Source organism: Selaginella moellendorffii, unplaced genomic scaffold (assembly GCF_000143415.4).
Source record: "Selaginella moellendorffii unplaced genomic scaffold, v1.0 SELMOscaffold_138, whole genome shotgun sequence".
Lineage (NCBI taxonomy): Eukaryota > Viridiplantae > Streptophyta > Lycopodiopsida > Selaginellales > Selaginellaceae > Selaginella > Selaginella moellendorffii.
In genome coordinates, this window is record NW_003314399.1 from 145,685 (window position 1) to 165,839 (window position 20,155).

The 20,155-nt window shown below is 48.7% G+C and overlaps 10 protein-coding genes across 14 annotated transcripts; 2 read left to right on the plus strand and 8 right to left on the minus strand.

The window, feature by feature from the left end:
- Positions 1 to 239: 239 nt before the first annotated feature.
- Positions 240 to 1,241, plus strand: LOC9630166 (monothiol glutaredoxin-S15, mitochondrial). The gene is made up of 6 exons (XM_002992554.2): positions 240 to 327; positions 376 to 551; positions 629 to 728; positions 799 to 865; positions 922 to 1,000; positions 1,066 to 1,241. The coding sequence occupies exons 1-6, from the start codon at positions 264 to 266 to the stop codon at positions 1,111 to 1,113; spliced, it is 534 nt and encodes a 177-aa protein (XP_002992600.2). The 5' UTR covers positions 240 to 263; the 3' UTR covers positions 1,114 to 1,241.
- On the minus strand, positions 1,173 to 2,054 carry LOC9629740 (60S ribosomal protein L6). The gene is made up of 4 exons (XM_002992580.2): positions 1,839 to 2,054; positions 1,660 to 1,766; positions 1,430 to 1,593; positions 1,173 to 1,373 (listed from the first exon to the last, which is right to left on the minus strand). The coding sequence occupies exons 1-4, from the start codon at positions 1,949 to 1,951 to the stop codon at positions 1,236 to 1,238; spliced, it is 522 nt and encodes a 173-aa protein (XP_002992626.1). The 5' UTR covers positions 1,952 to 2,054; the 3' UTR covers positions 1,173 to 1,235.
- Positions 2,055 to 4,115, minus strand: LOC9630167 (cationic amino acid transporter 9, chloroplastic). The gene is made up of 8 exons (XM_002992581.2): positions 3,943 to 4,115; positions 3,478 to 3,893; positions 3,238 to 3,414; positions 2,944 to 3,168; positions 2,700 to 2,876; positions 2,401 to 2,634; positions 2,257 to 2,346; positions 2,055 to 2,206 (listed from the first exon to the last, which is right to left on the minus strand). The coding sequence occupies exons 1-8, from the start codon at positions 4,106 to 4,108 to the stop codon at positions 2,090 to 2,092; spliced, it is 1,602 nt and encodes a 533-aa protein (XP_002992627.1). The 5' UTR covers positions 4,109 to 4,115; the 3' UTR covers positions 2,055 to 2,089.
- A 369-nt stretch (positions 4,116 to 4,484) lies between these two features.
- LOC9630168 (lysM domain-containing GPI-anchored protein LYP4) lies at positions 4,485 to 6,068 on the minus strand. The gene is made up of 4 exons (XM_024666301.1): positions 5,299 to 6,068; positions 5,128 to 5,239; positions 4,909 to 5,073; positions 4,485 to 4,848 (listed from the first exon to the last, which is right to left on the minus strand). The coding sequence occupies exons 1-4, from the start codon at positions 5,963 to 5,965 to the stop codon at positions 4,575 to 4,577; spliced, it is 1,218 nt and encodes a 405-aa protein (XP_024522069.1). The 5' UTR covers positions 5,966 to 6,068; the 3' UTR covers positions 4,485 to 4,574.
- Positions 6,069 to 6,145: 77 nt separating this feature from the next.
- Positions 6,146 to 8,675, minus strand: LOC9630169 (amino-acid permease BAT1 homolog). Of its 2 annotated transcripts, XM_024666251.1 has the most exons (7): positions 8,396 to 8,675; positions 7,851 to 8,033; positions 7,673 to 7,792; positions 7,414 to 7,605; positions 7,042 to 7,347; positions 6,786 to 6,968; positions 6,146 to 6,709 (listed from the first exon to the last, which is right to left on the minus strand). In XM_024666251.1, the coding sequence occupies exons 1-7, from the start codon at positions 8,570 to 8,572 to the stop codon at positions 6,215 to 6,217; spliced, it is 1,656 nt and encodes a 551-aa protein (XP_024522019.1). In that variant the 5' UTR covers positions 8,573 to 8,675; the 3' UTR covers positions 6,146 to 6,214. The 2 variants fall into 2 exon arrangements, with proteins under 2 accessions (XP_024522019.1, XP_024522017.1); XM_024666249.1 differs by having other exon boundaries at positions 7,042 to 7,605.
- A 142-nt stretch (positions 8,676 to 8,817) lies between these two features.
- LOC9630170 (phosphoribosylaminoimidazole-succinocarboxamide synthase, chloroplastic) lies at positions 8,818 to 10,917 on the plus strand. Of its 3 annotated transcripts, none has more exons than XM_024666252.1 (13): positions 8,818 to 9,103; positions 9,165 to 9,266; positions 9,332 to 9,461; positions 9,539 to 9,631; positions 9,692 to 9,780; positions 9,841 to 9,921; positions 9,979 to 10,068; positions 10,126 to 10,215; positions 10,267 to 10,317; positions 10,375 to 10,421; positions 10,477 to 10,537; positions 10,602 to 10,670; positions 10,742 to 10,917. In XM_024666252.1, exons 1-12 carry the CDS (start codon positions 8,855 to 8,857, stop codon positions 10,647 to 10,649), a joined length of 1,131 nt encoding a protein of 376 aa, XP_024522020.1. In that variant the 5' UTR covers positions 8,818 to 8,854; the 3' UTR covers positions 10,650 to 10,670; positions 10,742 to 10,917. The 3 variants fall into 3 exon arrangements, with proteins under 3 accessions (XP_024522020.1, XP_024522021.1, XP_002992601.2); XM_024666253.1 differs by having other exon boundaries at positions 10,761 to 10,917; XM_002992555.2 differs by having other exon boundaries at positions 10,602 to 10,917.
- On the minus strand, positions 10,805 to 12,716 carry LOC9629741 (F-box protein At2g26850). Of its 2 annotated transcripts, none has more exons than XM_002992584.2 (5): positions 11,753 to 12,716; positions 11,586 to 11,665; positions 11,325 to 11,503; positions 11,199 to 11,270; positions 10,805 to 11,112 (listed from the first exon to the last, which is right to left on the minus strand). In XM_002992584.2, exons 1-5 carry the CDS (start codon positions 12,284 to 12,286, stop codon positions 10,925 to 10,927), a joined length of 1,053 nt encoding a protein of 350 aa, XP_002992630.2. In that variant the 5' UTR covers positions 12,287 to 12,716; the 3' UTR covers positions 10,805 to 10,924. The 2 variants fall into 2 exon arrangements, with proteins under 2 accessions (XP_002992630.2, XP_024522022.1); XM_024666254.1 differs by having other exon boundaries at positions 11,325 to 11,509.
- A 108-nt stretch (positions 12,717 to 12,824) lies between these two features.
- LOC9630171 (thiol:disulfide interchange protein TxlA) lies at positions 12,825 to 13,750 on the minus strand. The gene is made up of 2 exons (XM_002992585.2): positions 13,236 to 13,750; positions 12,825 to 13,177 (listed from the first exon to the last, which is right to left on the minus strand). The coding sequence occupies exons 1-2, from the start codon at positions 13,722 to 13,724 to the stop codon at positions 13,022 to 13,024; spliced, it is 645 nt and encodes a 214-aa protein (XP_002992631.2). The 5' UTR covers positions 13,725 to 13,750; the 3' UTR covers positions 12,825 to 13,021.
- Positions 13,751 to 14,341: 591 nt separating this feature from the next.
- On the minus strand, positions 14,342 to 17,463 carry LOC112343177 (glucose-6-phosphate isomerase, cytosolic-like). Its single transcript, XM_024666255.1, has 23 exons — positions 17,410 to 17,463; positions 17,283 to 17,359; positions 17,146 to 17,227; positions 17,050 to 17,097; positions 16,841 to 16,996; positions 16,697 to 16,793; positions 16,587 to 16,629; positions 16,458 to 16,525; positions 16,321 to 16,405; positions 16,210 to 16,258; positions 16,084 to 16,156; positions 15,962 to 16,022; positions 15,836 to 15,902; positions 15,707 to 15,763; positions 15,595 to 15,648; positions 15,352 to 15,480; positions 15,233 to 15,296; positions 15,093 to 15,166; positions 14,954 to 15,007; positions 14,822 to 14,890; positions 14,675 to 14,764; positions 14,504 to 14,611; positions 14,342 to 14,447 (listed from the first exon to the last, which is right to left on the minus strand). The coding sequence occupies exons 1-23, from the start codon at positions 17,461 to 17,463 to the stop codon at positions 14,382 to 14,384; spliced, it is 1,725 nt and encodes a 574-aa protein (XP_024522023.1). The 3' UTR covers positions 14,342 to 14,381.
- A 195-nt stretch (positions 17,464 to 17,658) lies between these two features.
- Positions 17,659 to 20,131, minus strand: LOC112343174 (pachytene checkpoint protein 2 homolog). The gene is made up of 15 exons (XM_024666243.1): positions 20,001 to 20,131; positions 19,874 to 19,937; positions 19,710 to 19,816; positions 19,595 to 19,659; positions 19,417 to 19,523; positions 19,260 to 19,364; positions 19,113 to 19,202; positions 18,980 to 19,055; positions 18,859 to 18,928; positions 18,732 to 18,802; positions 18,588 to 18,678; positions 18,412 to 18,539; positions 18,243 to 18,356; positions 17,908 to 18,196; positions 17,659 to 17,848 (listed from the first exon to the last, which is right to left on the minus strand). The coding sequence occupies exons 1-14, from the start codon at positions 20,128 to 20,130 to the stop codon at positions 18,047 to 18,049; spliced, it is 1,368 nt and encodes a 455-aa protein (XP_024522011.1). The 5' UTR covers position 20,131; the 3' UTR covers positions 17,659 to 17,848; positions 17,908 to 18,046.
- Positions 20,132 to 20,155: the final 24 nt, after the last annotated feature.

Here is a 20,155-nt window from a genome sequence, read left to right on the forward strand (position 1 = left end):
CCGTGCTGTGCTTCTCCATCCGGTTGAAAACCCCGTGGGTATCAAGAACTGTCATCGCAAGCTCCATGGTGAGGAGGCTGGAAAGAACACCATCACTGTCAATGGGAAGATCAACAACCTAGGCATCGCAATCACGCCTTAAGTTCTTAAACATCAGCAACGGCAATCAGGCTTTTACCCTAAAAGTGTTATCCTTTAGTACGGAGATTTTATCGTACATTTTAACTTTAGGGCTTATGGTGACTTAGCCCTAATCGGCAGCAATGATGAAGCGCGCGGCTATGGGGGCGATGAGCTTCACGCGCGCTGCTGGAGCACGGGGCGCTGGTAGATCCTTGCTTCGGTCGATTGCAGCATTGTGATTGTGCCGCGCAGGGGCTTGGAGCAGCCGATTCTCGCAGCTGTCGACGGCGGGGCGGGACACGGATGCGCAGGACGACGCCAAGGCGGCGGCGCTCAAGGCGCCCGCGCGAGACGACGCGGAATCCCACGACGATTTCAAGCCAGTGGTGAAGACCCCGAGTGGATCAGTGCACGATACCATCGAGAAGGTAATCGAGTGATCGAGTGGAGGAAAGAAAGAAGGAAATAGACTCAACTGTTTGGATTGGATCGTTGGTCCATCCAGGACATCAAGGAGAATCCCGTGATGGTTTACATGAAGGGCATTCCCGACGCTCCGCAGTGTGGATTCAGTGCGATGGTGGTCAGAATTCTCAAGCATTACGGTACGTGATCGAACAAAAGCACCGTAGCTTTCAATCATGCTCCTGGTTGTTTTGTTCCTTTGCATTGCAGAGGTGCCTTTCAGTTCTAGAAATGTGCTCGAAGATCCCGAGCTCAGGGATGGTGTGAAGTCTTTCAGGTGTGTGCTTTTGATTCTAGTCATGTTTTTTCGCCCTGCTTATAGTTTCTTTCCAGCAAATGGCCGACTGTTCCACAACTTTATATTCGAGGAGAGTTCGTTGGTGGCTGTGACATAGTAACAGATATGCATCGGGTAAGCAGCATTCCATATTTCTCTTGGTTCTTCTCGTGATCGTTTCTCACTTTTGTTTCAAGTAGAATGGCCAGCTCAAGGAGAAACTCAAAGACGTGAAGCCAGATCTATGAGATACGAAACTGGAAAACTCGTGAACCTTAGAGCAAAACTTTTGCAGTTTGACAGAGAAAACAGTTCCAAAATGCTTGATCTTTAGAGTTATCACTGAATGAAAGAAGCTCGCTCAAGTTTTCTAGAACACAAGCTCGTGAGGCTTCATTCCACGCTTCAAGCTAAACCTCGCCGAGATGTACTGGGCCAACTCGGGCTCACCCTGCTTGATCACGCCGACCACGACCTTGTCCACGGCCTCTTGTTCTTCCTTTCTCGCCTGGAAACACAAAAACAAACGTAAGTTACAAAGCGTCGGATGGATTTCCTGTGTACCTGTTTCATCTCAGGGGTCACCTCCTCCCCTTGCTTCAATTTCTTGAAGAAGCCATCGTCGTACTTGGCGACATCCAAGGAAGAGATGTCGATCTTGGTGGAAGTGGCAATCACGTAGGCCTGGTTCACCCTCTTGAGCCGGACGCCGTTGAGAGCTCGCGGCCCTGCGAGAAAAATATCCATTGAAAACCCAAAGAGAAGAAACAAATAATGGAAAGATTTTAGAGTACCCGTGACGAGGAGGAGCCCAGATGTGAGCTGCTTGAGGAAGACGACGCGCTTCCCCTTGTATTTACCCGCGAGGAGGATGAGCACCGTGCCGGGTGTGATGCTCGATCTGGAATTGCGAGCTCGGGATCAAATTCCCCAAAATCCCAAATCGAAAAGAGAGAAAATCTCTCGCGCTCACCTCAGCTTCGTGGGACGGAGCTTGCGTCTGAGAGTGCGGCGCACTGGCTCATCGTCGGCTGGGTAGTACTTGGACTTGGGCTTGGCCGCATCCTCCTTCGCCGCCTTCACCATCCCTGCGCACACAAGAACCCTAATGCCCAAGCCGTCCTAGCCGTTCGATCTACTAAACCCTAACCCTAATAGCTAGCCCCACAAGCCCTAAAATTTAACACCCTTTGAGAGAAAAATCTAAAGTTTTATATAGTTCGCTTAGTGTTCTTCTACACTGGCTTTCTGGTATGGAGGGCGCTTCTTTCCATATAAGAAAAAGAAAGCCACGGCGGCCACGCTCAAGATCACAAATCTCACAAAAGCTTCCCAATGGAGCTGAAAAAGAACCAAGAGTTTAGCAATCATGAAAAGCATTCTCTCTTTACCTGAGAAAACAATGCCATGTTGAAGAAAATGCTCACTAGAGGCACTGCAGGCACCCATGGGCATGGAAATCCCTGTGGAATCCTGTACTCCTAGAAAAAATCAAGAACAAAACATCAGAAGGAACAAGAAGAGCGTTTTTTTACCTGTCTAGTGTAGAGAGGAACTGCGACCAGGGCAGCTAGAACGAGGCCTGCGATTGAAAATGCGAAGTGGACTTTGAATCGAACAAGTATCCCGACGATCAAGCCAAGCACCGCGACTCCGAGCAAACAAAACACCGCTTCACGCCACCGCGGTTGTTCATCACGTTGGTTTCTTTGTTCCTCGTTTCTCAGGCGCAGCATTACAACACAGGCACAGACGGTAGCATATCCAACCTGCAAAGAAAGAGAAGATCAAGAAAGAAAATTGATAAGAATGAAGCTTTGTTTCGACTTCTCACCAAGCAGCCAACCGAGAGTATGTGTGAGAGGTGACTGACGTCCAAGACCAGTGCTAAAACTCCAGCCACTGTGGCCACCCAGAGCTGGCCATAGACGGGAGTGTGGTGTTTTGGATGGATCCTTGCAAAAATCGAAGGCAGTAGTCCGTCTCGGCCAAGTCCCAAGTAAAGTCTGGACTGCCTCGCAATAACAACGATGCCAGTGATAGAACGAAGAAGATGAAAAGGAAGAACTTGAGATTACCTGGACGTAGAGGCCAACCAACAAAGTAGTAGTGAGGCCGAAAACGGCACCGATGTCAATCAGCACGCTGATGAATTTCAATCCTCTGCCGGAGAATGCATTGGCAAGAGGAGCTTCCCCGTCGAGAAGATAATAAGGAACCATGCCGGTGACAACCAAAGAAACTGCAATGTATAGCACCGCACAAACCAGCAAGCTTGCAATAATACCGATAGGCAGATCCCGCTGGATGTAAGACGAGAGGAGGAGAAAACCATCAGAGTTTGTCACAAGAAAAAAAAGGTAGGAGTTTACCTTGGGATTCTTGCTCTCCTCGGCAGAGTTTGCAACAGCATCAAACCCGACGTAAGCGAAGAAGACCACAGTTGCTCCGGTGACAATCCCGGAAAATCCAGTCGGAGCAAAAGGTGTCCAGTTTGATACATCGATTTGGAAAATTCCCACAGCAACCACCAGCAAAACAATGCACACCTGAAGGGAAGAAGAGCAACAAATATCACAAAAATGAAAAGAACAGCACAAAGTTCTTCGGACCTTGTTGATCGTCATGACAGTGTTGAGAGTGGCAGACTCGCGGACGCCCATGCACAGCACAGCCGAGAGCATCGCTAAAAGAGCTGGAGCGAGAGCGTTGATCGAAAGCCATCCATTGAGCAGCTCCAATCCCCCGGGTCCGATCCACAGCGGCATGGTTTTCCTGAGCGCTGGGAACAAGTTTTGGAGCAAGGATGCGAGGTAGCTGGCGAGACTCCGGGCGATGTTGGCAGCACCGACGTGGTAGTCGAACATGAGATGGACGAACACCAGAAACCCCACGAGCTCGTTGAAAGTCTCGCGGGAGTAGAGATAGGCTCCACCGACAAGCGCCGGGAATCGAGAGGAGAGCTCCGCATAGCACAGCGCGTTTAGAACGCACGCGGCTCCAGCGAGCGCAAAGCTCACCGCAACACCTGCAATTCATCGAAGAATTCCTCCCAAGAAACAAAGAGAGAGATTTACCAGGGCCGGCGTCGTGAGCAACCGTCCCAGTGATGACGAAGATGCCGGAGCCGATGGAAGCGCCAATGCCGAGGAGTATGAGATCGACCATGCCGAGCTTCCTGACGAGGCCGGCATCGCCACTGGAATCCAGCAAGCCCCCGCCCTCGTCGCCATGGCGCTCCATTGGAAAATCCCCAAACCCTAATTGGGAGAGAATATTCTATTTCAAAATTTTGCGGTCAAAATTAGGGCTCCTGAGATTTACACAACGCTGAGACTAAGAGATCTTCTCCTCTTGAGATGGAATTCGCTCTCTCTCCACAAGTACCGCTTCTTCTTTCGATCCTGGTAAAGAGAACTTTCAGATAAAAATTTATGTTGACAAATTTATTTTTCTGAAACAAACCTATATTAATTTTTCACACTTATGTTTTCATAATACTCAAAATGTGGCAGCAGATTAAAAACTTATCAAATTAAATATATATTAATATATTACAAAGTCCAATATTTCATAGCAGAACGCATGCGCTGCTCCAGCGAGTGCAAAACTTATGGAATTCATAAAAACATTCCTGTTCTTCGTGGTAGCAATTGTCAAAAGAAACAGATGGGAGAGAATATTCGATTTCAAAATTTTGTTGTCAAGATTAGATTGTGTAGAGGACAATGCTGGACAAACCAGATAGGACGACGGGAAGGAGGTAAGCGATGGAGATTTTGATGGAGCTGGATGATGGAGGTGGTGCCGTTTGCCCCGGAGAGTTTGATCCTGCTCCTGGTGTTGGAGGTGGAATTCCCTCTGCCCCGGGTAAAGATGATGGCGCAAATGCTTCGGGAATTCCATCTCCCTCGGGGGCGTACGCGAAGGATGGCGGCGCTTGGACGTCTCCACAAGTACCGCTTGTTGCGTTTCTTTCGATCCTGGTTTCGATCAATCATCCAAAAGATGATCTCGGCAGGACAAATAAAAATGACACTCACCTTGTGAAGATTTGGCGATTGTTGTATCCATCGTAGAGACACGACTCGATCGTGCAGCCTCCGGAGGAATTCGCCCCGGTGCTAAAGTTGCCGATTTGGAGACGAGAGTTTCGGCAGCCAAGCGAGCAATTCCGCGGAGCCGTAGGAGCTCTCGTGCAGTGAAGCCTGGATCATGAAATCAAGCCTTGATACTCTAGAAAAGCTCTAAGATTTCCATACTCTGTTCCATCGCAATTGCATTGGACGCAACCATTGGCAGTGATCGCATAGCCTCCAGACGCCACAGTCAGGTTGGAATCCAGAGCGCTTCGATTGAATCTAGCCCTGCAAGCTACACACATGCACACCACAAGATCATCAAGCTAGTCTTTGTAACGTACAAGACGTTACCTGGAACTGGAAGCTCGATCACAGCGCCCGCCTGTGACACATTCACCGAAGGATTCAAGCGATCAAACTCTTCCTGCGAGAGATTGTAGCTCCGGTAGAAACCCTCGCGGGATTCCCCATCCTGGACCACGTACGCCATGAAGAGCGCATCGCGGCCGCCGAACGAATTCCCGCGGCAAGAGCAGGGGTACGGAATGGTGAGGTTTTGCCCGGCCAAGATCTTGTCCAGATCAACGATGCCGTTGGCGGCGGCGATCTCTTCTATGGTGACGAGTCCTCCGTACCTGTTGTTAGCGATCTGGAAGAGGAAGTCGCCCGGGGCGATGGTGTAGGTGGTGTTGCCCGATCGCTGCCCATTGGCGGCGCAGGAGCAAGGGACTGGAATCCGGAGGGTCTCCCCAGTTGAGAGCCGGGCGGAGGGATCGTCCGAGGGCGAGAAGGCGTTGGCAGCGAGGATGGCCTGGACGGGGATGGAGAAGAGGCTGGAGATGTTGGCGATGGTGGGGGAGAGCGAGCTGGATCTGTAAGCGAGCAGCGCTTGGCAGGGGGGATCGACGGTGGCGCGGCAGCTCTCGTTGAAGGAGGCGGCGTGGAGCTGGAGAGGGGCGATCGATCCCAAGAGGAGAACGATTAGAATGGGAACGCCAATGCCGATAGTGGGCGCCATGGATCCTCGAAAGAAGAAAGAGGATGTGATGGAGAAATCTTTAGTGGCTACCGTTTATTTGCTGGATCGATCAATCAAGAGCGCCCATTGGGCACACGGTGGTTTCTTTGATGATGAGTCAACACGGCCACGCGCGCGAGAGTTTGACTCTAGAAGAAATGAAAAGTCTCAAAGCATCAGTTTTTTTAAAGATCGAATATGCCGCTTTTAAATTTGAATTTGAAATTTGGGCGCGAACATAGATCCAGTTCATACTTTGTGGTTTTGGAAGTCATCTATATTCCGGACGGGCCCCTTGAACCACTTTCGCGCGTCTACAATCCACCACAGCGTGATCGCCGCGAGCAGCGCTCCCAGCGCGACGGGCGCGTAGTTAAACGTCTTGAGCTCGATGGGGTAGACGGTCGGGAGGAGGAACACGGCGACGGTGTAGCAGATCCACAGGAACGAGACGAGGCACACGACTCTACTGGCGGGGCCGAGGTGGAATCGCCCGCGGTGGAACTGGGCCTCCGGTATCACCATCCGGGCGAAGATCGGGACCGCGTAGCCTCCCACCCAGCCGATGGTACACACGGACGTGATGGCCGTGAAGACGACGTCGACTTTGAGAATTGGCAGGCCCAGCAGGATGCAAAGGGCCGAGCACAGCCAGACTGCGTTGGCCGGGACCTTTCGCGTGGGGTGGACCACTCGCCAGACTCGAGAGTATGGGATTCCACCATCGCGTGAAAGAGCATAGACCTGTAAACGCGGCGGCGACTTGGTCATTCCTCGGTGAAAGCGAAAGCAGTGAAGTAGGACTGACGAGAAAACTTACAACTCGAGCGGCGCTGGTGGTGATTGAGAGGCCCCCGAAGAAGAAGGAGCCCCAGATGATGATCAGCAGCAGGATTGCTCCAATGCTGCTGTGGTAGCGCCCGTGGAACGCGTCGTAGAGTATCTGTGCTGGGACGTATTTTCCAGCGGTCTCGTTGCTAGGATCGAATAAGTACGTAAAATCCTGTCATCAACAGCAACAGAAGAAAAGAAGAATGAGTCCGCTACAGAAAAGAAAGTGGAAAGTGCTGCCTTACCTGGATGCTAAAAGTCAAGGCGAGTATGTATGCCCACCCAAAAACGGAGACTAGTCCTATGGACGAAAGAATCGCAATGGGGCCGTTGATGTCCGCACCTTTTGTTTCTTCCGTCAAGTGTGCAGCTGAGTCGTAGCCGTAGAGGGAATACTGGCTGACCAACAAAGAGAGGATGAAGCCGTATGCCCTGTTATCGATGCCGGTAATGCTTGGAAACGTCTCAAGCTTCGTAAACACAAACGATGCTGACTGAGTTTTCGGGGCGACCAGAGGCAGAAGAATCACTATAAGTCCGCCACCAATAACCTGTGTCCAGAAAAATGCAAGGAGTGAGCAAGAGGGACAAAGCTCAAGCACCAAAAGATCGCGAACCTGCCACCACATTGAGACAATGTCGATGAGCGCAATCACGTTCAGAGCAAATGTGTTCAAGACGGCCCAGACGAGAGTGAAACCAACGTACATGGCTAGAAAAACACCACGAGGAGCAAGGTATCCTCCGCCCTTCGCAGTTCCAGACGCAAGCAGTATTATATTTTGTAAGGCTTGAGCTCCTGCGTAAGCCTGATGATATTAAGAAGAATATCTAAGCGGCCAGTTGAAAGTTTCATGCTAAAGCTCCAAAACTTGCCTGAGTTCCAATGGCTGCGATGAGTCCAATCGCTTCAAGCCAAGCACAGTACCACGAAGACAATGGACCCCATCTTGGCCCAGCCAAGTGAGCTGCCCAGAAATACAGCGACCCCGTTGTCTGCGAAAGAAGCCACGCAATGAGTAAAGCCAAACGAGAATATTTTTCTTCTACTCACAGGGAACGAGGAGCAAATTTCCGCCATAGCGAAACCAATGAACCACGTAAAGAAGGTTACGATGACCCATCCCCAGACTGTTGCGGCCGGTCCAAAGTACGCATAGCTAGGACCAATTAGCGGCGTAATTCCTGTGAAGAGCGTCATTGTGGAGAATGAGATTGCCATGATTTTCAGCAACGTCTGCACGAAAGTCAAGCCACAGTGAATAAAGAAACGCCAGCACCGACTGCCACACTCGAATTAGATCGGGCGAGTCGCTCGCCCAATATCATTGACGAAGAACACTGCTCCAGTCAATCGAAAGAAAAAAAAGGACAGGAAGGAAAAACAGGCAATCATCGAATCCCATCCCGGCATTGCTTGGAACCGGCAAAATGCCGACTTGATCAAGAATCACGGACAAAGACGACAGCATACCGATCGAAATCCTCTCAAGATCATGAATCACGGACAAAGCGGCAGCATACAATCCTCTCAAGATCACGAATCACGACACTAAGGACGTCGCAAGGCCTAGAATGTGAGGAATGCGAAATATTTACCATCTCGCGGCGGAGCTCCTGCTTGTATCCCAGCTGATTGAGGCGGCGCTCGGCGGGATCGAGGCTAGCATCCTCAATCAGAAGCTCCTGCTCCATGGCGCTCTTTGGCGCCGGTGCCCTGGCGCCTTCGCTTAAAGCGATTTTCCCTAATTCTTGCTCCTGTGCTTGGGCTACCATATTGTTCCGATTTTAATGACAGAATGCTAACGTTAGAGACGTGAGAGCCCTATAGCTCTTGGCGGCCACAAAATGGAGCAAGCATCCCCCCATTTATATTTCCACGAAGCATAGACTTTTGGAAGCCCCTGCCTATAGAATACAACACTCTTATCAAATATCAACCTGCCACGTGGATGCAGACTTGTCAATGGGCTCTTTTAGGGTTTTCAATTATTGTCGGAATGACTTGTCAATGTAGCTTGGTTAGGGTTTAGGGGTTTGCGGCGAGAGCCTGGCGGAATGCGCTCTCCCGATTTCTCGATCTCTCTCTCGATGCCTCCAGCGGCGCTCGCCAGTGGCACGGGCGCCGCTTCTCTTGCTCTGCGCTCGAGGAATTTGTGCTGCGCGGCGACCGCGGGCGTGGATTTGAAGAGCGCGGTCTCTCGCCCCGAGATTTCGCAGGCGATTCGAGAGGCTGTGCCACATTGTCTCACAGAGACGAGGCTGGACGAGACTGTTCCTGGATTGGGTCCTAAGCGGCGAGGAAAGGTATGAAATATTTTTTTAGCCCCCACTAACTAAAATCGATGATTCCTGCCACTGGCTACAGGTGAGAGATGTGTATGAAACAAAGGATCATTTGGTAATCGTAACCACTGATCGAATGAGCGCGTTTGATCGAGTTTTGGCTTCGATTCCCTTCAAAGGACAGGTTTGTTTATGCTTTTTTTCGTTACTTTTCCAGTGGAAAAAAAAGTCTTTGTCTTGTTTCCTTAGGTCCTGAACCAGACAAGCGTTTGGTGGTTTAATAACACAAGACACATCACTCCAAATGCCTTTGTTTCGGCTCCTGATCCCAACGTCACCATTGCAAGGAAATGTGCAGTGTTTCCGGTGGAGTTCGTTGGTAACAGTGATTTTTTTCTCGACGCTCGGGCCTATTAAAGTCTCTCCTGTCTTTGTTTTTTCTTCTTTTTCTTGTAGTCCGAGGTTATATCACTGGAAGCACGAGCACGTCGCTGTGGACAGTTTACAACCAAGGCATCCGGTATTATTGCGGGAACGATCTCCCTGAAGGTTCTTTCTTGTTTTCATTCTTCGTTAAGGAACTGTTTGCCTGAGTTTTCTTGCTGCCAGGGCTGATAAAAAACCAGCGTCTCGATTATCTCATGCTCACTCCGACTACAAAGTCTGACGATCATGATCGGCCAATTTCCGGCGAAGAGGTGAAAAGTTAGTGACGTTCAGCATTAAATGCTGTACTCATTTTAACATTGAATCTTTAGATTGTGGAGCAAGGCCTGATGTCCGAGGCTGACTATAAAAGCGTTTCCAGTAAAGCTCTTGCGCTTTTTGCTTATGGCCAGGTGGGAGAGAAACGTTTTGTTTTTTTTTTCCTTACACTCCTTGCATGCTTTGTGCAGGAAGTTGCCTTGAAGCACGGCTTGCTGCTTGTAGATACGAAATATGAGTTTGGGAAGATGGCAGATGGATCAATATGTTTGATTGACGAGGTCGACCTTTCTAACCATGGGAATGTCAATCAAAAGTCTGAACTTTTACTTTTCTAGGTGCACACGCCTGACTCGAGCCGATATTGGATCGCTGGATCATATGAGGAGCGAATGAAACAGGGTCTGGAGCCTGAAAACATTGACAAGGTATTTAGTTGTGTCTTTTACCAATGGCTCTTTTTCGAACTATTTAAGCAGGAGTTCCTTCGACTCTGGTTCAAGGACAATTGCAATCCTTACAAAGACAAGGTCTGGCTCGTGGTCGTACTTTTTCGTTTTTTCTCCAAACACCCGTGTGCTTTGTAGGTTCTCCCGGACGCTCCAGTCGAACTAGTGACTGAACTCGCATGGAGGTGATTTACGAAACACACTCTCTTTCCTTTGCACTTAGCTGACCGGTTTTTCCAGATACATCCATTTGTACGAGACAATCACTAGCGAGAAAATGATAGTCCCCGAGAAAGCCGAGGTAAAAAATTGCGATTTTTAGAATGAAACACAAAAGGTTGAGTTCTTGCGTGTACACTTGACAGGAGGACGCTCACGAGAGGATCACGAGGAGCGTCATTCAAGCATTATGAACGTGCAGAGAAGTCCCCGGCGTACGCTTTGCAAAGAATCTCCCTTTTTTTTTTTAACTTTTTCTTTGTCTCTTGACGTGAACTCAATCAAGCTTGCTCGCTGCCTTGCAGTCACAGCCAACCAAAACCGATCGATTGAGCCAAGAAAACGAATAAGTCCACCAATGCGGCCTTTTGTCGCATTACACATACGTATGAATACATCTCTCCCCCTCCAATCTGTACACTGTTATTCCTGCTAGAGTAGAATGGTTTTGATTGACTCTTCCTTTTTTCTACTCGAGTTTCTCGCTTGGCCAGAGTTTGGTCCAGATAGAAATCTCCTCCTTTGTGCGCAGCTTTCGTACGCCACCATAGAAGCCCTCACCTTCGTTGCCTTCTTCGCAGTGATTGGCTCTGTTGATAGGAGCCTTGCGCCATCTCGATCCGAGCGTGTATTGATTGAATTCCAACCAGACAATCTCTACAACCAACGAAAACAAATCAACGAAGAATCTCATCATCCTGCTGCGAAAAAAGCGAGAAAAGAAACTCGGACCACCAACTTACCGTGAAGGTGACACTGGCACTGGTGGTTTCTCGGGCACAAGTCCGTGTGGCCAACGATTCCATACCACCATCCTGGCAGGAAGAAGTCACGGGTAAAAAAGAGATGGCGGAGCTTCTCGTACTGACCATATGGAAAGTCTCTGTTGCGTCTCCACTGGACCTCGATGTGATCCCCCGGTCGCAGATCGTGGAGGCAGTCCGAGGCGTGGAGCTCGTGAGCGGCCGTGTCCACTGGAGGAGCTCGGACTCGTTCCCAGGGAACGTCCTCCTCGTAGACACTGGTGCGCGGGCCGTGTGGAGGATAGCTGAAGCTTCACAACACCAGCGCGATTCAAGCACTCTTTCCTGGATGACGAGCTTTGTATCACAGAAAAAACGCTCTTTTACCTTGCGAGGAACGCGTCAGTGGCGCTGTTGTAGCTCACCTCGGCATCGTAGCACGAAAGCATGAATCCGACGTGACCGTTCTGTGCAAGCAAAGAGGAAAAGAAGAGCAAACAAGCAAACGCTTCCGTGAGGAACTCGTCCAAAGTTTTCGCGAAGTTGGCTCTCACCTCTCGGTTGTAGACCTGAGCTGGGAAGCGAAATCGCCCGGTTTCCAGATCCCAGTACCACGCCATGAGCGAATTCTCGCCCACTGCCGCTTTGCTCCGCCGCTGCGCCTGTGGATTCATCCACGACACCGGTAGAATGCACGAGAGCGGCCACAGCCAAATCCCCGAGGAACGAGAGCAAGGCTCGCTTCCACACTCCTCTCTCGCGGCCAGGCCGAGTTGCCACTCCGCGAAAGCCAGCCTGCCAGTGACTTTCCCCCATTTCTCGTAGACGAGAGCTTCCCAGAGATGGTTGCTCCGGCACTTCTTCCGCAATTCCCTGCACACTCCAGCCATTTGGCACAGCGCCACCGCGGGGAGGCGAGTGAGGATGCCTTCCATGACGAGCTCTGGCAGATCCAGGAAGCCCAGCTGCCTGGAATCCTCCACATTCTCCACCTTCTTGACACACCTCCGCGAAAACATGACTAGAACTCTTCCCTGGACAAGCTCGAGCAAGAATTCGACAAAGAGCCAGTTCCAGAGGATGGTCATCTCATGCTGGAACTCACGCAAAGAGGAAGAAGAGAAGAAAAAAGAGAGGAAGAAATCGCCCAGCACGACAGTTATCAGCCAAAAACTAAGCCCAGTCGGTTATGGAAACAATTTCTTTCGCGAAAGAAAGAGGAGAAGAAGCCCAGGCCAGAATTGGAAGGAAGAAGAAGCATAGCGGAGAGTTTTTCGCGCGATTTCTCCCACAATTGGGGGACTGATCGTCAATGACACTGCTGGATTTCGTCAATGGAAATCAGAGGAAATCGCCAGTGGCACCAGTGGTAGCGAGGGATTTCCAGGCGCGCCGATTCAACGCGGGGCCTGGCATTGGAAAGGAATCGACGTACTTACCACCAGCACGCGCGAGATTCCATCCATACCAGCCCAGCGCCGCGACGATGGCGCAGCGCTAACTAAAACCCTAACCTGTCATGATCGCTTTTGTTCGTGTGGTGACTCGATATTAGATAGTGACATTGTGCCTAGCATTCTCGTCTAATTGGACGGCGAGGGAAAAAAAAGATTTAGTTTCTAGAACTTAGCGAGAAAGAAAACACTTTAGTATTTGGCTTCTAGTCAAGCCATCGATCGATCCTAGATTTTCCTCTAGTCTAATAAGAAAAAAAGAAAGAAAAGGAAACAGAAATCTTAACTTCTAGCAAGCAAGAAAAAAGATCTTAGCTCTAGTCAAGGAAAAAAAATTCTAGCCCATCGATCGATCGATCGATCGGTCGATCATCCACTTTTGATGGGTCTCACGCTCTCCAGTAAATACGATAGCCCCGTGACGACATGGAGGCGAGAGTATGGAACTCCCGTCTTTGCGAGAGCTCTTCCTCGCGAATCCAGGAGAACGAAGCATGGGACGTATTTGATGTCGTAGTAGAGCACCTGGAGAGATGATCGAAACGCCATGAAGTTTGGAGGATCAAACACAAGATCATAGTACCTCTGGAAGCCACTTCTTGTTATCCACATCCGCCATGACGATGCCCAGCCAGTCCTGGTTCTTGCGCTCCACTTCCAGCACCAGATCCAGCAGCGACTTGCAGAGCGTGCACTTGGGCGAGTAGAACTCGAGGATCACGGCCTTTTTCCTGCTGGATAGAGCCAGAGCTAGAGCTCGCTGCTCGGCCTCCCCTTGTTCTTCCTGGGATAACTCCGCTGCTTCACCACCATCCTTTCGGCCCAGTCCCTGGATGTGAGCTACGAGGGGTGCTAGAGGATTCCTCGCCCTGGAAGTTTTACCAGATCTAGCTCTAGCTGATGCTGGTACCTGAGTGACGAGACGATCGATCGCTTCCAGCTGGGGGGCCAGCCTCTGGAAGAATTCACCGACGTTCTTGAGCGCTCGGCAAGCATCCAGGCTCAAGCGCTCCGGGACTTGGGTGTCCAAGACTGGCCATCTTTGCCACTGCACGCCTTCCCGGCTGCTCATGCTTCACATCACTTAGGTTTCAATGAACAGTGCATAGAACGGGGGAATATTCTCATCAGCGCCACCAGAAAAACTGACCAGTGAGCGGCGACTTTTGGTTGTGCCTCAGAGGAATGGTCAGCACCCGTTTTCTGCAAGTCACAGAAGCGAAACGACGAGGAGAAATCTGCAGCAGCTTGAGCAACTCTGGTGGCTGACGAAGTTCTCGCTGATGGCTCTGAAATTCTGCTGTCCACAAAGCTGTTAAGATGGTGGAATCTTGTGAGCACTAGGATGAAATCAGTAGCTCATCAAACTGATCATTCCAAGCTGACTAGTCGGGGCAGTGCCCCTTCACTTAAAAATCCTACAATCTATGCAAAGCTCCAGAGCTAAGGACTCTATCTACTTGTAAATAAACTCCCACAACCTTATCACAAAACTCGGGTAATTTGTTTTGCACCTGGTAGTAAAGCTGCGAATCTACGTAGTATCTAAGGAGATAAGATGAGCGCCCTAGAAAGCTTGGACTGTGTACAAGGAACAATCGCCTTCACCACCTTTGTCTCTTGCTGCTCCCAGTGAAACTAATCTTGGAAACTTGGAATCTTGGAATCTTGTAGAATCAGATTCCAAATTTTCATGTTTATTGCTCACTTTAGATCTTTTGTAATTCCCTTAATTCTTCCGAATCACCTCGCTGGGGAAAACACCATATGATGCTGAATATATTTGAGCCTTGCCCTGAGCAAGATCAGAATAGCTAAGAGCAAAACTGGCAGAAGAGGGGAATTCTAGACCTTCAGGTAGCGATTGAGGAGTGTGGTAGTGCTGTAGTTGAAGCCTTCCACAACTTTTCCCTTGGTCCGCCACAGATGCATCTGGTTACGAACTTTTCCCGCCAAAGACTGGTTTTTTGATGGTGCAGAAGTGAGTGACAAAGTAATGGAACTATTTGGAGAAAGAATCACCTTTCCAAGCTCGACGCCCCATTGATCAAAAGAGTTGATGCCCCAGATAAAACCTTGGACCGCAATCCTGTGCTCGTAAATCGCAAGGAGCTGCAAACGTTCTCCAAGTGACAAATGGATGCAAGATCTTCAAGAATTTTTGTGTACCTGGCCAATTGTATATGGCGTGAGATTCGGCAGCAGCAGGCTTAAAGACGGACGATTTCCTGTAAAACTCTGTGCACCAATAACAACGCATAACAAGCAGAGGATAAAGTGAAAGAAAGATAGAATTTTCACCTTGTGTGGTACAAGACTGTCCGGAACACCCTCAGCTCGAAGCTCGTCTGGAGTCTATACGCAAGAAAAAAATGGTCTGTTGAAAACATAAAGATCCAAAACCAGGAAGGAAAGAACACGAGAAAGAAAGAGATAATACCTTGCCGTAAGCAAGAGCATCAGCCTGCGCGAAGAAGTTGCACATTAGTTCATCGTGATTGCTTACTGGTTCTCCTGCACAAATACAACGGTTTAAGAAAAGAAAAAAGAAAAATGAAGAGCTGAGATGATTAGACGGACCTGACAAATACATTGGCTGCTGACTCTTGATTATGCCAACGAAATCGCAGGGAATGATTCGTCCCTACATGAAGTCTCCCTCGATCATCAACGAAAGACCCACATACTTAAAAACGTACCTGGTGAATCAGCTGATAGAAACTGTGTTGTCCATTTGTTCCTGGCTCACCAAAGTCAATCTCTCCAGTGTCATAAGGTAGCGGAGTCCCGTCAATGCTAACACCCTTTCCATTGCTTTCCATACTCAACTGCAAAAACGAGCGCATAAGATGAGAAAAATATGTTATATTCATAATCAACTGCAAACGAGCGCATAAGATCATACCAGTATACTTTAAATTTGAATTCATTGAATCACGTACTTGTTGAATGTGCGGAGCAAATTTTTGCAAAGCTTGCGAATAAGGAAGAATGGCCTGCGAAAAATACACAACATAGAATTGAACCAAGAAATTGGAGCTTGGAAAAGCTTACCCTGGCTGGACAACCGAGAAAAGAAACGTTCCATACGCTTATGAGACCCAATAGGACCTGTAAAAATGTAACTATAACATGAATTTGGGTGTGCTTTATCTGTGGATTAGTAGGCTCGCAAGCACGTACTGGCAAGTTTCTTTCAAAAGGCGCAACTCGAAAGTGGCTGTCTATACTGGAAGCGCCTTCTAAAAACCTTCAAAGATAGAAGTTCAGTACTGATTGAAAAGCCAAAACAAAGCGAATGTAGCTCACTCGTTAACGTTGGCGAAGCCGTACTGGAGCGCTAAAGGAAGAACTCCAACAGCACTACAAACTGCTCAAAGGACTAGCATAACTTTGGGGAAGAAGAAGTGAAAAGAGAGAAGCCTACGTACCACTGTAGCGACCGCCAACCCAGTCCCAGAAAGCAAATGCATTAGCAGGATCAATGCCAAATTCTTTAACGAGCTACAAAAGCATAGACTCCATAAGTAAGTTTCTCATGAAATCGTGTTGGTTACCTTCAAATTGGTACTGACAGCCACCATATGCTTTGCAACAGCCGCTGGACTGAAACGTTTGTAAAGGCGTGCTCAGATTCTACGACTGGAGAAAAATAATAAGAAACTTGCCCAAGTGTAGATGTGATCCACGTTCTCATCGTACGAGCATTTAGCATTGTCTCCACCGTTGTGAATGTCTTCGAAACAATGACAACTAAAGCGATTGAAATGAGCTTCGAATAAATTGTTAAGGCGTGAGTAATCACCTAGAGTGGTTTCCTGGCTTAAACCCTTCAAGGTAAATGCAGCATCGATAGGATCCACATTAGATAAACTGCACAAAAGCTATAAATAAAAAACCCAGTCTAGGATCAACGAGGAACTTTGAGACTTACAATAGCAATCTGCGTCCCTTGGCAAGTCGTGCACACCCAGGCTCTGCAATGTTTTCGCGAAACAAAAGAATTTTAACAAAAGAAGAGAAACATCTTCAGTCGAAGCAAACCAGTTTGCATTGCAGTATGAACGAACAATGGTCCTAAAAAACTTCCACCAATTCCAATCGCCACAACGTCAGTTAAAGGCTTCCCGGTAGCCCCGAGCTGTAAGCTCACACATTGTTAATCAACCAAAAGAATTCATCGCTTACCCATTGCCCCTCACGAACTCTGTTTGAAAAATCTTTCATTTTGTCAAGAACTTCCCAGACCTCGGGAACAACGTTCTTGCCGTCGCAGGCTATCAGTGCCTCCCTTGGTGCCCTCAAAGCCACATGAAGCACGGGACGATCCTCTGTGCTATTTATCTGCCGATCAAAAGACCATGATCAATCAGCAAAACGAACTCTCCGCAACTTACGTGATCACCGCCAAACATCCTGTCAATCTTATCTTTGAGCTTCATCTCCTGCAAGAGAGCTCGTCAAAAACCAAGAGAAAGAAAGAACCTCCGTACCTTTGCAAGCTGAAACAGCTTCTGGAAAGTGTCCTGTGTTGCTCTTTGACGTGAGAAATCAAGAGCAATCCCGTCATACTCTCTAAAGCAGTTTCCAAGGTCATAAGATAGTTTTCTGTAGCTGTGGCAAGACTTACTTCATCATCGATTCGCACCGGGCCTTGTCGCCAAGCAAGTCTTTGAGATGTAATTTGCTTATCTCCCCAACATGGCTCTGTACAGAAGTTTGAGCACACAACGAAAGAAAAAAAAAGAAGAACTCACTTTGAGCTCTTGCCAAGCTTTTGTGTCGACGATTCCACCCCTGGCAGAACTCATCTGCCTCCCCGGCGACGCCTGGAGGCCAGAAAAGAAAAAAACAAAGAAGGAAATCACCTTGCATTTGAATCCCAAGGGTACCATTTTAGTTCTAAGTCTTTTCAACTGATCTAGACGCGCTAACACTCAGCCATTTCTTGAGACACACATGAGACGTGATGAAGCGCCAAAAAAGAAATGGAGACACGTACCATGAGAAGCGAAGCCGCAAACAATTTCCTTGAGTAAAGGGGCACGTCCCACAATTTAGGGCTGCCAACCCAGTTTAGAACAAAATCTTACAGAGCCGTCCGATGGCGAATATCGGACGATCGAGAAGACTATGGAGGGAACTTTCGTCTTTCTATCCAGGAGAACGAAGCATGGGACGTATTTGATAAAGCACCTGGAAATGATAGAAATGCGAATGATGAAAAAAGTTTGGATGAAGATCAAAGGAAGTACCTCTGGCTATCGAAGTAGTGGTGTAGCTGAAAAACCAGGCATTGTCATTGCGGATATATGTGCACTTGGGGGAGAAGAACTCGAGAATTACGGCCTTTTGATAGAGCCAGGGCCAGCGCTCGCTGCTCGGCCTGCTCCCCTACTTGTCATTCGTGTCACGCTCGCTTCGTTCTCGTTGCGCTGCCTCTTTCAGTGCCACCAGAAAGTGGTGAGTGTCGACTTTAGTTTCCAAGGCCATGCCAGCGTAAGCGAGGAACGGTAGCTTTCGCAGCACCCGTCCACTGAGTCCCTGCGAATTCAGTCGTCAGGGCAGGGGAAACGAAAGAGAAATCCACCTCGGCAGCTTCAGCAGTCTGAAGCAATGAATTGGAAAGGATGTCAGGCATGCTGCAGTTCATAGACTGTAATAGTGTGTCGTAGCTTACGAAGGTCTCGCTGATGGATCCATTCTGCTGTCGACAAAGCTGGTAAAATAGTAGATTTTTGCAGACAGAAAGCACTGACCGCGGAGGATGAAATTAGTCCAGTCCTTTCCAGCTCTTTCATACAGCTTCGTAGGATTTCGTATCGAGCTTCCAGCGTCGGTGGTCCAATGTATGCTTTTATGTCCGCTCGATCAACAAATGCAAGGTCTGGAACCAGGTGTCAGGGATATATTTTCTGGACAATGTCGCTCGTACCAATTGCTCCAGTGATGTTTGATGTGGTCAAAACAACAACATTAGGCCAGCTTCTCAGTTTGTCAAGCTGCGTGAGCAGAGCATTGACGACCTGTACATGATATCAATGAATCAGACGAAAACGAGAATCTCGAAATAGCGAACCCTGATAGAGTCTGAAGGCTCGGATCCCGAAAGTGCAGCCTGTCTTGCGGCTGCCAAGCTCTCAACTTCATCTGCATCGTTACGTTAAATGCAAGCAGATGACATAAGAACGTCACTGACAGAACACCTATCAGGACGAACACAAGGGAATCGGCGTCTTCAACCAGGTCCTGGATTTTTTGGAAAAGCTTGGTGACCTGAGATCCAAAGAAAGAGTCAGAGATTACGTCAGAATCTATAGACCATACCAGCTTGCCGCTTTCTGAAAACCACTTGCTAAACAAAGAATGCGCATTAACTTCGACGAGTTGTGATGAGTGATATCTGTGACTTATCAACATTTATGCAAGATTGTGTCAAGAGATGATCGATGGCTAGCACCTGTCCTTGAAGCGGATTGCAAGCTTTTGTGCAAGCGCTTTGCATAAGGAAGTCTTCCCCGTTCCTGGTGGACCATGTAGCAATATAACTCTACGGACAAGAATTGAAGTTGTCGCTATAACACATTACGAAAAAGAGATTACATACCGATTCCACGAAATAAGGTTGTGGTCGACTCCTTTGTCGGCGAACAGCACGGCTGTCTTCGAGTATTGAAGAAGCCTCTGCTTCAAGCCGGTGGCGTATATCAAGCTGAAAGTCCAAAGATTAGAAGCCTGAACACAATCGGCCAGCAAAGAGCTACCTCTCCCACAGTCCATGGAATTCTTTCGCTGGCAGGGACCACTCTTGAAAACTCGGTAGCTCCTCCGCACCATCTCCCTCGTCATCTGCTGCACCTTCCTCGTTCAGCTGGTAAGTAAGTGAACGAAGAAGTTCCGTCAGCCAGTACTACTCCTCGATCCAGAGCAAGCTTACAGTACCTGGTAAACGCTCACTTTGAAGTACACTTGCCAGAAGAGGAGAACGCAGTCCCCAGTGCCCCGACCTGAAAGAAAAGGTATGCATGGTCGACGAAAATTGGCAAAACGTAAATACCTGTGTCGCATAGAACACTTTGGACGTTATCAATGAGAAATGCCTCTTCCGTTTGTTGAAAGTTCACAGGACCATCGACGAGGGATAGGCCTTGATTGTGAAGCATTCTGCCAGAAGAAGAAAGAAATTTCGATCAAACATCACAGTGCAGAAGAAAGTACTACCTTTCAATCGCGTCTTTGACATCCTCGTGACGCGCCGAGCTCGTCGGCTTCAGGCACACCTCGACTGACAAAACAAAACAAAACAATTCAGCATCGAATCGCGATGCCGAGGAAGAGAAAACTTTACCTGAGACCTCGATCCTGTCGCTTGAGAAAAGCGATGCATTCGAGAGCTTCGCTGTCGCATCGGCGAATGCTGGATCCAAATCTCCAGCTCCAGCGCCTCCCAATGCGCCAGCGGCCGGACACACATCCATGTCCGCCATAGCTCGATCGCTACCC

Excerpts from the sequence above, each read along its gene's own strand:
- LOC9630166 (XM_002992554.2), top strand. The coding sequence starts at position 264 with ATGATGAAGCGCGCGGCTATGGGGGCGATGAGCTTCACGCGCGCTGCT. Across the intron at positions 729-798 it reads CAGAATTCTCAAGCATTACG|AGGTGCCTTTCAGTTCTAGA; the intron begins GTACGTGATCGA and ends TTTGCATTGCAG. Across the intron at positions 866-921 it reads GATGGTGTGAAGTCTTTCAG|CAAATGGCCGACTGTTCCAC; the intron begins GTGTGTGCTTTT and ends GTTTCTTTCCAG.
- LOC9629740 (XM_002992580.2), bottom strand. The coding sequence starts at position 1,951 with ATGGTGAAGGCGGCGAAGGAGGATGCGGCCAAGCCCAAGTCCAAGTAC. Across the intron at positions 1,767-1,838 it reads CTCCGTCCCACGAAGCTGAG|ATCGAGCATCACACCCGGCA; the intron begins GTGAGCGCGAGA and ends TCGCAATTCCAG. Across the intron at positions 1,594-1,659 it reads TGGGCTCCTCCTCGTCACGG|GGCCGCGAGCTCTCAACGGC; the intron begins GTACTCTAAAAT and ends TTTTTCTCGCAG.
- LOC9630167 (XM_002992581.2), bottom strand. The coding sequence starts at position 4,108 with ATGGAGCGCCATGGCGACGAGGGCGGGGGCTTGCTGGATTCCAGTGGC. Across the intron at positions 3,169-3,237 it reads AGGAGAGCAAGAATCCCAAG|CGGGATCTGCCTATCGGTAT; the intron begins GTAAACTCCTAC and ends TCTTACATCCAG. Across the intron at positions 2,635-2,699 it reads TACTCTCGGTTGGCTGCTTG|GTTGGATATGCTACCGTCTG; the intron begins GTGAGAAGTCGA and ends CTTTCTTTGCAG.
- LOC9630168 (XM_024666301.1), bottom strand. The coding sequence starts at position 5,965 with ATGGCGCCCACTATCGGCATTGGCGTTCCCATTCTAATCGTTCTCCTC. Across the intron at positions 5,074-5,127 it reads TGCAATTGCGATGGAACAGA|GCTTCACTGCACGAGAGCTC; the intron begins GTATGGAAATCT and ends TTCATGATCCAG. Across the intron at positions 4,849-4,908 it reads AATCGCCAAATCTTCACAAG|GATCGAAAGAAACGCAACAA; the intron begins GTGAGTGTCATT and ends GATCGAAACCAG.
- LOC9630169 (XM_024666249.1), bottom strand. The coding sequence starts at position 8,572 with ATGGTAGCCCAAGCACAGGAGCAAGAATTAGGGAAAATCGCTTTAAGC. Across the intron at positions 8,034-8,395 it reads AGGAGCTCCGCCGCGAGATG|ACGTTGCTGAAAATCATGGC; the intron begins GTAAATATTTCG and ends ACTTTCGTGCAG. Across the intron at positions 6,969-7,041 it reads CCTTGACTTTTAGCATCCAG|GATTTTACGTACTTATTCGA; the intron begins GTAAGGCAGCAC and ends TGTTGATGACAG.
- LOC9630170 (XM_002992555.2), top strand. The coding sequence starts at position 8,855 with ATGCGCTCTCCCGATTTCTCGATCTCTCTCTCGATGCCTCCAGCGGCG. Across the intron at positions 9,462-9,538 it reads GTTTCCGGTGGAGTTCGTTG|TCCGAGGTTATATCACTGGA; the intron begins GTAACAGTGATT and ends TTTTTCTTGTAG. Across the intron at positions 10,538-10,601 it reads TAGTCCCCGAGAAAGCCGAG|GAGGACGCTCACGAGAGGAT; the intron begins GTAAAAAATTGC and ends TACACTTGACAG.
- LOC9629741 (XM_024666254.1), bottom strand. The coding sequence starts at position 12,286 with ATGACCATCCTCTGGAACTGGCTCTTTGTCGAATTCTTGCTCGAGCTT. Across the intron at positions 11,666-11,752 it reads CTCAGGTCTACAACCGAGAG|AACGGTCACGTCGGATTCAT; the intron begins GTGAGAGCCAAC and ends TTGCTTGCACAG. Across the intron at positions 11,271-11,324 it reads CAACAGAGACTTTCCATATG|GATGGTGGTATGGAATCGTT; the intron begins GTCAGTACGAGA and ends TCTTCCTGCCAG.
- LOC9630171 (XM_002992585.2), bottom strand. The coding sequence starts at position 13,724 with ATGAGCAGCCGGGAAGGCGTGCAGTGGCAAAGATGGCCAGTCTTGGAC. Across the intron at positions 13,178-13,235 it reads ACAAGAAGTGGCTTCCAGAG|GTGCTCTACTACGACATCAA; the intron begins GTACTATGATCT and ends TCATCTCTCCAG.
- LOC112343177 (XM_024666255.1), bottom strand. The coding sequence starts at position 17,463 with ATGAGTTCTGCCAGGGGTGGAATCGTCGACACAAAAGCTTGGCAAGAG. Across the intron at positions 16,997-17,049 it reads GGATGTTTGGCGGTGATCAC|ATAAATAGCACAGAGGATCG; the intron begins GTAAGTTGCGGA and ends TTTGATCGGCAG. Across the intron at positions 14,448-14,503 it reads TCCTCAATCGCTACCTGAAG|GGCAAGGCTCAAATATATTC; the intron begins GTCTAGAATTCC and ends GATCTTGCTCAG.
- LOC112343174 (XM_024666243.1), bottom strand. The coding sequence starts at position 20,130 with ATGGATGTGTGTCCGGCCGCTGGCGCATTGGGAGGCGCTGGAGCTGGA. Across the intron at positions 18,540-18,587 it reads AAACATCACTGGAGCAATTG|ACCTTGCATTTGTTGATCGA; the intron begins GTACGAGCGACA and ends ACCTGGTTCCAG. Across the intron at positions 18,357-18,411 it reads GACTAATTTCATCCTCCGCG|AATGGATCCATCAGCGAGAC; the intron begins GTCAGTGCTTTC and ends TGTCGACAGCAG.